This window comes from Castor canadensis, chromosome 17 (genome assembly GCF_047511655.1).
Source record: "Castor canadensis chromosome 17, mCasCan1.hap1v2, whole genome shotgun sequence".
NCBI classification, from domain to species: Eukaryota; Metazoa; Chordata; class Mammalia; order Rodentia; family Castoridae; genus Castor; species Castor canadensis.
Window position 1 is genome coordinate 4,245,275 of NC_133402.1, and position 11,005 is coordinate 4,256,279.

Consider the following 11,005-nt stretch of genomic DNA (forward strand, 5'->3'; position numbering starts at 1 on the left):
TAGTCACAGAAAACAGGCTAAGACAACGGGTCCATTCGGAATCTGTGCTGAGTCATGTTGGAAAGTTGAAACAGAGACAATGAGGTTGTCCAAACCTGCCCTTAAGGCTGAGAAACAAGACTCAACTTTCCGCTGGATGTGGTGGTGCACATCTATAATCCCAGGCTGAGGCAGGAGGATTGTGAGTTCCAGACCAGCCTGGGCTACATAGGAAGACCCTGTCTCAAAAAAAAAAGAGACTCAAATCTCTGATGAATTGCACTCTTAAGTGTATTCACTTGCTCACACCTGGGCCATCCCACCACCTTCCCAGGCCCTGTTCAGTCAAGTCTCCAAACAACCCCAGAGAGTGACAGGGGTTGCCACTGGTCTCTTCCACCTCCTTCCTGCTGCCTCCTTCTTAGGATGTGACTCAGGACCTAGAGGAAGCACTGAGGGCCTGTCGTCTGTGGGGCAGGCCATGTGGAAAGTTCATTTCAGTAGTCGCTCTGTGGTGACAGTGTGGATGGAGGCTGTTCTCTGTTTGCTGGGGGATTTTCTGCCAGGAAGTACAGGAAGCCAACCAGAGCTGCGACTGTGGTGGCCGTGTTGTGGCAGGAGCAGCCATCTCGGGGGAGAGAGCCCTGTGAGCCTGTGTTCAACACCATTCATCAGAAGTGCTCTTTGACAGGCACTGTAGGGCCACGTGTGTGGGATGCCCATTCTGGGAGCTGCTGTGCCATCCCTCCCTGCTTTGCCTGGCGGTTACTTATTTTTGTCAAGAAATTGAAACCAAGGTCCTCTCCCCTTATCCCTCTGACATAATTTCTTGCCTTTGCTCCTCAGTCTGTATGACTGCCTGTGGGAGTTCTCATCACAGCCACGACACTTAAGGAGGGAATGCTATTCCTCACAGCCCAGGACAACGGATGTGGAGGAGCAGCCTTGGGATCAGCAGGCTGTGTGGCCACCAGGACTGTTGGGGTCACCGGCCCATCAGCTCCCAGCCCCTTCCCTGCCTTTCTTTGCTCAAGACTCTGCTTCGTGGCCACGTTGCCTTTCAGCTCCTGGCTATGTTTGGCCAGCAAGAGGCACTGAGAGGCAGTGTCTCTGTCCTCCCCACCTCCCTGAAGTCCCCCCAGCTCTAGAGAGGTAGGGGTCAAACCCTAGGCTGACCTTTTCTTTCTTTTTTCCTGTCTTTCATTTGGTGGAACTCAGGGTTTTGCGCTTGCAAAACAGGTGCTCTACCACTTGAGCCACACATCCAGCCCATTCTGCTGTGGTTTTTGTGGAGATGGTGTCTCAAGAACTGTCTGCCTGGGCTGGCCTCCAATTGTGGTCCTCCGATCTCAGCCTCTCAAGTAGCTAGGATTACAGGTGTGAGCCACCAGCACCTGGCTCTGTGTGTGTGTGTGTGTGTGCTGAGAAGGGAACCCAGGGCCTTGTGTGCGTTAGGCAAGCACTTTGCTACTGAGCTGCACCCCTAGCCCTGTTGCATTTGTCTGTTTTCAGCTCCTCCAACACCTCTGAGATGCAGCCACTGTGCAAATTCTGTCTGTGAACTTCTGACCCAGGCTCTCCTCCCTAGGCTGGACCCTGAAAGGTTGCGTCTGTGATGGTCCTCCAGCTGGAAACAGGATCTCTGCACGCCCTGTTTTTTTTTTCTTAGGACAGGGACTCAATACATAGCCCAGGCTGTTTTCAAACTCATAGTCCTGCTCACAGCCTCCCGAGTGCTGGGATTACATGCATATGCCACTGTGCCTGGCTTGGACTCCCACTTCCTTAGGGGAGACGGTCAGAGCCACCTACCCTTCCTTCCACCCCCAAACATGAAGGGCCTGGGGCCTGGGGCCCCCGTGACTCTCAGGCCTTTTTCTATTGAGGGCAACCTGGGTCAGAAGAGAATACAGGCCTCAGGCCTCAGCTTTCTATGGTGACTTGGTTCAAACCCAGAAGATCCTGGAGTGCTCTGCTCACCTGCGAACAGTTTTTCCCTGCTCCTCACTCTTCTCAGGATGTGCTGTGGGTGAGGACGAGTTGCAACCAGTTCTTCATCCTTAGGAGCTGGAGAAGAGTGAAAGGTGAGCGCCTCAAGGTTTTTATCTGATTTTATTGTTACTATTTTATGAAACAAGGTCTCACTGTGTAGCCCAGGCTGGCCTCTGACTATTTTTAAAAACATTTTTTAAACTGTTGTTGCACCAGGGTACATTGTGACAGTTACAGAAGTTCTCACAATATATCAGAGTTGAATTCACCCCCTCTTTTATTATTATTATTTTTCTTTTTGCAGTACTGGGGTTTGAACTCAGAGCCTTATGCTTGCTAAGCAAGTGCTCTACCACTTGTCCACACCTACTGCCCTTGGTCCTGAAGTCTTGATCCTCCTGCCTCAGCCTCCTGAGTGCTGGGATTACAGGCATGCACCACTACACCTGCTTTCTCAAGATGATTTTTAAACCTTACTTAATCTTTTCCACTCACAACATTTCACGTGACTCAGGTCTTGTCTGGAACACGGAGGCCATTCCAAAAATTTCCTCCCACATCTGTCTGCAGCTACTTCCACGTGGCCTAAATCTGTTTTCTCCTGATGGTCTGTCAAATTGTGGTTCCCAAACCTTCCAGGTCACAACCACCAGAGGAGCTGTGAAAACTGCAAGTAGCGGCATGGCTGTGGCTCACGCCTGTAACCCTAGCTGCCTGGGAGGCTGAGATTGGGAAGATTGCCCTTCAAGGCCAGTCCAGGCAAATGGTTTGCCAGACCCTATCTCAAAAATAAAGGAGCCGGGTGCCGGTGGCTCACACCTGTAATCCTAGTTACTCAGGAAGTAGATTTTGGTTCAAAGCCAGCCCAGGTAAAGAGTTCAAAAGACCCTATCTCGAAAGAAACCTTCCTAAAAAAGGCTAGTGGAGTGGCTCAAGATGTAGGCCCTGAGTTCAAACCCCAGCACCGCAAACAAAACTGCCCACCTCCCGACCTGCAATCTCTTGGCTCCAAGTCCGCTTCCACCTGTGTGTGTGCACACAGGCGCATGCATGCGCACACGTGTTACAACTCTCCGGGAACCAGGTGCAATGCATCCTTTCCTCGCCTGACCTAGAAGCCGGCCCCACCCCGCCCCCTCCTGGCCAGGGAGGAAGCGCAGCTCACCAGGCTTCCCAAAGCCGCTTTCCTGTGGCCTCTGCCAGCTGACAGTGGTCTCCAGCCACTGGGCCTTGTAGAAGTCAGAGAAGCCTGCCATCCCACAGAACATGACTGCAAGCCAACACAGGGCCCCCTCACCCCCAGGCCCACCTCTGTCCCCTCTTCCTGGCCACCAGTGCCACCTGCCTCCCCTGCCTTCTGAGGCAGAGTGATGGGGTTGTGGAATGAGGCTCAGCCTTAGCACCCAGGGTCCACAGGCTCGTGTCCTGCCTCCCACTTAGGGACTCTGACACCAGCTACTCAAAAGTCAGCGTTGGGGCTGGGGGCATGGCTCTAGTGGTAGAGTGTCTGCCTAGCAAGCATCAGGCTCTGAGTTAAAACTTCAGTACTGCAAAAAAAAAAATCAGCACTGGAGCCAGGCATGGTGGCACACACCTGTAATCCTAGCTACTTGGGAGGTGGAGATTGGGAGGATCGCAATTGGAGGCCAGCCTAGGCAGGTTAGCAAGAGTCCATCTCAACCAGTCAAAAAGCTGGGTGTACTGGAGGTGTGGCTCAAACAGGAGAACGCCTGCTTTGTAAGTGTGAAACCCTAACTTCAACCCCCCACCCCCAAAAAAAGGCTGGGTGTGGTGGTGCAGGCCTTTTATCCCAGGTATGTGGGAAGCATAAATAGGATTGTGACCCAGGCCGGTCCAGGCATAAATGTGAGATCCTGTCTCAAAAATAACCAAAGCAAAATGGGCTGTGGCTGTGACTCAGTGGAAGAGCACCTGCCTAGCACCTGCCTGGGTCAGCCTTTGGTCCCACAGTGTCAGGGAAGTCACTCTGTTACATTTTGAGCTTCCAATAGGCAACGATTACATTTTTAGTGTAAGTATATCCCACACAACATTTGGGATAGTCTTATGCTACAATGTTTTCATTGTTTATCTGAAGTTCAGATGTAGCTGAGTACCCTGTAGTTTTGCTTGCTTAATCTGCCAACCCCTCTCATGTGTGTGGTGTGTGGCACGGCGCCACTCATGAGTGCTCCACTGCTCTGTCCTGGGGCAGAGGCCTGCGCACCGTTTTCCATGAAGAGGTCCTGGGTGGGGTGGGCGTAGCCGGTGGCCTCAGCTTTCTGGTTCCGCTCCATCATGTTGGTGCAGAAGACACTGATGGAGTGCTGGCTCTGGTGGAACAGTCCCTTCGTGCATCCTTTCTGGGGACAAAGCCCAGAGACAAGGACATTGGTGTGTGGGACACATGCACATTTGGGCCTGTGCTTCTCCCTTCCTTCCTTCTCCCAAATCCCTCCTTTCTGGCTTTCTTCAGCTAAGGATTCCTGCTGCTGTCATGCAAGTCTGGCTTGGTCTCCTGCAAGTGGTCACCAACCAAGACCTTTTCCAGTTATTTGCTGTTTGATGAGTTCTTTCTCTCTCTTTCATATGTGTATATATATATATATATATATATAAAATTTTTGAGACAGGGTCCCATTGTGTAGCCCAGGGTGGCCTTGAACTGCTGATTCTCCTGCCTCAGCCTCCTGAGCACTGGCATTTCAGATGTGCCCCCACCATGCCCAGATTCCCCATTGCTGTTTACTCAGCTCAATCATGAAGTGTAAAGGGGTATTTTCTTCTCACTTCTCCCTCCTGGTCTCATCTCTGTTACCCCCTCCCCCTCACCATTTTGGCCCAGAGGAAGAAGAACAGCTGGTGGGATAGGCTGTAGCCCGAGTGTCCGGGTTTGGTCATGAAGGTCCTGCAGAAGTGTGAAAGCCTGCAGGGCTGGCTGCTATCCTTCCTGAGGGAAGCGTCTGGTTGTCAGGCACTGTTGCAGGCCCACCCAGGGTCCGCCCAGCGTGTGAATCCCTGATTGTTAAAACACTAACAGAGAGGTTCCAGGATGGGCACAGAGGTTGTTCAATAAAATACAGGCATCCTGGGTCTTGATTTGCTGAACCTGCACCCCCAGCTCTGGGGCAGTGATGCCAGAGCTGGCCAGGGTTTGGGAGCCACCATGGGGTGAGACTTCTACAGCTCTCACATCTCTCCTGTCGCAGCCCTAAATGGTGGACTCTCGAGTCCAGATAGCACAGGGGCCTGGACACACATGCTCATTCCCTATGACAAGCTTGCCACACAACGAAGGGGCGGGGAGCACGCTCCTATCTGAAGGACACTGAGAAGACAGAGCCGGGGCACCTGATGCCCATCCTGCCCTGGACCACGAACTTGGGACGGTCCTGGGCCTTGCTCCAAGCCACGGAGTTGCTGAATAAAATGGGGATCCAGGCTCAGCCCTGTCCTCCCGGACCCCCATCCCATTGGGGAAGACAGGGCTGTAAAGCAGATATGACTGCATCTGTGGCTACAGAAGTGCAGGGGAGCCCGCCACTGAGGTCAGCCAGCCTTATGTGGAGGTGGGATGGCCTCTGGAGGTGCTGGCTCATGAGTGACTCAGTCTGGCTGGTGACAGTGGGGATGAGGGGAGCAGGTGGGAGGAGCCAAGGCTGGTGGGGGGGGTGCCTTTGAGATCATGCAGAGGCCCTTGGGACTGGGAGGTCAGGGCCTGAGGGCTTTATGCTGGGTGTTCGACCAGCTGGTGCCTGGAGGGTGGGGCGGACTGGACTGGTGGCGAATGAGGTGGAAGGCTGCAGATGACTGTGTCTGCCTTTGCACAACTCCTGGATGCACAGAGGGAGTGAGATGGCCCACCCAGTTCCCAGGAGCTGCACCAGGCACGCATCACTGCTGTCCGCTGGGAAGGAGTCCTGGGGCTCCAGCCAGGGGTAGACCAGGGAAGCGTTGGTTTGGGTCCAGATGTGTGGCAGCTTCCAAAACCTGGGCTGGATGCTTGTCAGGAACTCTGCAGAGGGAGAGGTGGCAGGGGTGGGCAGTGACCAGGACCCTGAGCTCCTGCAGCTCAGGAACCTTGCCCTGAGCCTGGCTTGCTGGCTGGGCACTGAGTTCCAATCACTCCAGATGTTCCTTTTCTTAAAAAAAGACATACTATTTTTCCCCAACCAGAAACAGCACTGGGACAGTCTTTGGCTAGATCCACTGCACCCATAGGAGACTGAGACACAGGAAAAGGGTTCACAGACTCCTGGGTTCAGGCACAGTGGAGCTTTTACAAAACAGATTCCCAGCCAGGGCCTTCTCCCCCTCCCCCCTCCTGCCCCTTCTCCCTCCTGTCTTCCTCATTCCCTCCTTCCATCCTGCATTCTAGACACGTGCTTTTAACACTGAGTCACACCTCAGCCCTTTTGTTTGTATTTTATTTTTGAGCTATGGTCTTTATAACTTTCCTCAGGTTGGCCTTGAACTCTCAATCTTCCTGCCTCCACCTCCAGAGTAGCTCCAGGGGCTTCTTAGGAAGACACAGGCTGGGTGATGTTAGGGACCAGGTCTCTTCTCAGTTTCTTCATCTGTACAAGAGGGACTGTCCTCTCTTTGGGGTGTGTGGATCCAAGGATTAAAAGAGTACAGAGGGCAAGCGCTGGGTGGGTCCCCTGTGGCTGGGTTGCTGTTTGAAGATGAGGCACCTAGTGACTCACAACCCTGCTCTCCCCACCCCCCGCCCCGCCACACTGGATATGATCCCAGACACAGGGCTGGACCCTTGAGATGCTGGTTTAATATGTGCCCTACCCTTGTCAGGAACAATTCAGGCCAGGCTTATAGGATGGGGCCCTCTGCAGGGTCCTTCATGGCTGGTGGGAAGACAGATGCTTTGTATTACAGAGTACGAGAGGGCTGGGCATGGTGGTTCACAGCTATAATACCGGTAGCTACTCAGGAGGAGAAGGTAGGAAGATCATGAGTTCCAGGCTAGACAGGTAAAAGCACTAGACCCTATCTGAAAAACAAACTAAAAACAAAAGAACGGGGGCATGGTTCAAGTGGTAGAGTCCTGGCCTAACAAATACAAATCCCTCAGTTCAATCCCCAGTACTGCCAAGAAAAGAAACAAAACGAAAAGAAAAGGAAAAAAAGTCAGTGTGGTGCTCACACCTGTCATCCTAGCTACTTGGGAGGCTGAGATCAGGAGGATTGATGTTTGAGGCCAGCCAAATTGTTTTGTGAGACTCCGTCCCAAAATAACCAGAGCAAAATGGACTGGAGGTGTGGCTCAAGCGGTAGAACACCTGCTTTGCAAGTGTGAAGCCCTGAGTTCTTTTTTTTTTTTTAAAGTTTATTTATTGGATATTTTACATATATTAACTCATTCAGTTCTTTTTATGGGTGGGTGGTATAGGATTTGAACTCAGAGACTCGTACTGGCTAGGCAGGCACTCCACCAACCCAGCCCTGAGTTCTAAACCCTGGTCCCACCCAAAAAACGAACAAACAAACAGAAAAAGAGAGAGGCTGGCATGAGGTGTGAGGTGAATGGATGGCCTTTCAGATATCCCACCAGAGGTCAGGCCAGGTCACACCTGCCCCTTCTGCCTAGGAAGAAGGCCCCCAAGCTTAGGCATGAGCTGCATGGATGGGGGAGTCACCTGGCTACCTCCACTCTCTGTGTGAGGGACAGAAACCTGGGTCAAGGCCAGGATGTGAGTGGGTCACCTGCAGCTTGGTGGGACTGGTGGCACTCGTGTACCATCCTGACCCTACCTGGTACCAGCAGGAGCCCAGGTGTTCCAGTGAACACCCCAGGGGCTGCCTTCCTGGTGTACTGGCTCCCGCACCTGTGTTGCCTCTCAAGTACACTAGGTCGCTCCGCTTGAGGTAGAAGATGGATCTGTGGAGGAGAATGGACAGGTTGTTGACCAGCTGCCTGGCGCGCAGGCTGAGTGGCCGCAGCTGGGGGTCAGGCGTCCACTTGTCCTGCACGCTTCGGAGCTGCACTGAGGGGAGCAGAGGTCATTTTTTCCACCAGTTGACCAAACGTGGACAGGGAAAAACACCTGAGGTTATAACGCTGACCCAGAGTCCCCAGCCCTGGCAGGGGGAGAGTCCCTGAGCTGAATGGAATGAGGCCGTCATGGGTCTCATCTGGACCGTGGTGGGGGGGGGCAAGAGTGATTGGAAGTGGTGGTTAAGATCTTGACTTCTGGAGGTTGGCCTGGGTTCAAGTGCTGACACTGATACTTTTTCATTGGGTGAATGGAGAAAGTCATTTAATTTTTCTTGCTTTGTAGCATAAGAAATTGTACTTCTTAGCAGCGGGGGCAGGTTAAGGATGAAATGAATTAAAATGTAGAGAAGAATTAGCATGTGCACTGTGCAAAGGGAGCACTTAGGAACATTTAGCCAATAGTGCTGACTAGGGAGACTGGCAAAAAGATGGAGGGGTTAGAGCTGGTGGAGGCAGGGGAAGGGACCCTTTGCTCTTAGGGGCATCCACCTGCCTACCTCCTAAGAAATCTTCATGGCCCCCTAAAAGTACTGCAGGCCTCTGCACTGTGTTCTTCTTCTTCTTTTTTTGCAGGACTGGGGCTTGAACCCTGAGCCACTCCACCAGCCCTATTTTTGTGAAAGGTTTTTCAAGATAGAGTCTCATGGAAATGTTTGCCCAGGCTGGCTTTGAACCTCGATCCTTCTGATCTCTGCCTCCTGAGTAGCTAGGATCACAGGCGTGAGCCACTGCTGCCCGGCTTGCACTGCATTTTCTGTGTCTAAGGGGAGTCCTGCCCTGGGGACTTATGATTCCCCCTGTCCCTCCCTCCCATCTCTCCCTCCATGTCTCTCTCTCCCCTCCCCTCCACTCCTCTCTCTCTCTCTCTCTCTCTCTCTCTCTCTCTCTCTCTCTCGTATTGGGGATTGAACCCAGGGCCTCACATGAGTGCTTTGCCAGTGAGCTGTGCCCCTGCCCTTTTGTTCTGCATTTTGTGTCTGAGATGGTCTCTCACTGCCTTTTCCTGATCTTGAACTTTCGATCCTTCCACCTCCATCTCCCCCCTGTAGCTGGGATCATAGGCGTGCGGTGTGCCATGGCACCTGGCTCTTATTAATTTCTAAGGAGTTTGAGACAAGACTGGGGTTAGATGAAGGAGACCCTCGCTACATCTCTACTTCATCCTAGTTCTGGCCTGGAGAGGTAGGGGCAGGACCTTGGGGCTCCTTGGATGCTACTTGGAGGAGCCAGGGTGGGAGAGGACATGGAAAGGCTGAGTGGCCTGGCCACTGCCTGCTTACCAGCCTGGGTGGGCAGAGAGCCATATAGCAACCCAGAGAGGGATCTGGGTGATGCCCACTTCCTGAGTCCAGGTGGGCAGAGTGGCCTGTGGGGAGTGCTCATGCAATGCACGTGAGCTTGTGTATGTGCGTGTGTGCATGTGTGGGTGTGTGTGTTCCTGCTTGTCTTGGCTTCTCTCCAGCTCACTCCTTAAGGATCTCATGTCTCTCAAAACTAAACAAACACTTGGCTGTTTTCTCAGCCTCCAGGTGGCTGTGGCTGGAAGTGGAGGGAACCAGGAAGCCTGGTCGAGGGGCCCTGTTTTGTCCGTAGTCACTGAGACACAGGGGGACAGGCCTACCACTAAAACAGAACTAACTCTGCCAAGTGTGTCCAGGAGGTCTTTTCCTTCTGAGAAGATCATTACCAAATGAATCCTCCTGTTGCCTTTAAGTCCTTCTTCCTTCTAAAGTGCTGATAACGCTAGTGGACACCCCCTCCCCATAGCCAAAGCAGGCCATTCTGCCTGGGGGTTGCCTGGCCCAGGGGGGTCAGAGCAGGGCAGGTGGCAAGGCTGAGGACTGCTTTTCCCAGTGGCCTGCCTGGGGGATGCTGGCTCACGCACCTTCCATTACCTGGAACCCCACAGCACCATCCAGGTTGATTCCAGGCAGCATCTTCTGCAGGAACAAGGTGGCTCTCTCCAGAGCAGACAGGACCGCTCCTGTGATGGTGATCCTACCTCGTGTGCTGTCCGGCTGTGGCAGGAAGGACAGCCGCAGCGGTGGGGCCAGCACCAAGAGGCAGTTGCGACCTGGCTATGGTGGCCTTCTGATTGCAGCTGGTCACACAGTGCAGTATCAGGTACTTGCCAGGTGTCTCTACACGCCCTCTTCCTCCGCTCCCTTCTCCCTGGAGACCTACAGACAAGTGGCCTGGCAGGGTGGCAGGGGATGGTCGGGGGCCATGGTAAGGGTCAGGATCAGGCAACTCCTGGAAGTGGAGCTTGCTGGCTGCCCACTGCGGGGAGGAACCACCTGTCCTGCTTGTCTCTGATTGTCCATTATTGATCTAGCAACGGCATTGCTGCTTACACATCCACACGCCCTGGAAAGCAATGCTTTAAATGAGCTTGGCACAAGCTCACTGGAGGGCACACCTTTCTCCCCAAGCTTCCTTACAGGGGCACTGTCAGTGGAGACAGAATTCAAGCTACCAATGCACTTCAAAATCTTCTAGTAGCCCCATCAGAAAAGCAACGAGAGAGCTGGGCGCTGTAGCTTGAGCCTGTAATCCTAGCTACTCAGGAGGCTGAAATCAGGAAGATTGCAGTTTGAGACCAGCCCAGGCAAATAGTTCATGAGACACCCACCCCCATCTCCAAAATAACCGGAGCAAAATGAACTGGAGATGTGGCTCAAGGGGTAGAGCACCTGCTTTGCGAGGGCAAAGCCCAGAGTTCAAACCCTGGTACTGCCAAAAATAAGTAAATAAAATAAAAAGATTAATTTCCACGTGAGATAAACGAACCCTGCAATATGCACTCTTCAGCTTCCAGCCTTCTTTCTCAACATTAAGAGATCCATTCAAATTCTTGTTTCACTCTATTTTGAAATTATCTTACAACCCTAAAAAAATTGTCCCTAGATCGCAATAACGAAACAGCCTTACTTAAATAAGGGAAAAGGTTTAGGGAACTTGACATGGTGTGCGTCACACTCATTCTCGGCCACGGGGGGCGGGGGTTCCTCCACGGTTCCG

The 11,005-nt window shown here is 52.8% G+C and overlaps 1 protein-coding gene across 1 annotated transcript; it reads right to left on the reverse strand.

Annotated features, from left to right (window-relative positions):
* Positions 1–308: 308 nt before the first annotated feature.
* C17H16orf89 (chromosome 17 C16orf89 homolog) lies at positions 309–10,212 on the reverse strand. The gene is made up of 9 exons (XM_074060257.1): positions 10,173–10,212; positions 9,870–10,058; positions 7,824–7,973; positions 5,836–5,986; positions 4,804–4,921; positions 4,199–4,334; positions 3,137–3,241; positions 1,960–2,046; positions 309–607 (listed from the first exon to the last, which is right to left on the reverse strand). Exons 1-9 carry the CDS (start codon positions 10,210–10,212, stop codon positions 477–479), a joined length of 1,107 nt encoding a protein of 368 aa, XP_073916358.1. The 3' UTR covers positions 309–476.
* Between the last annotated feature and the right edge of the window lie 793 nt (positions 10,213–11,005).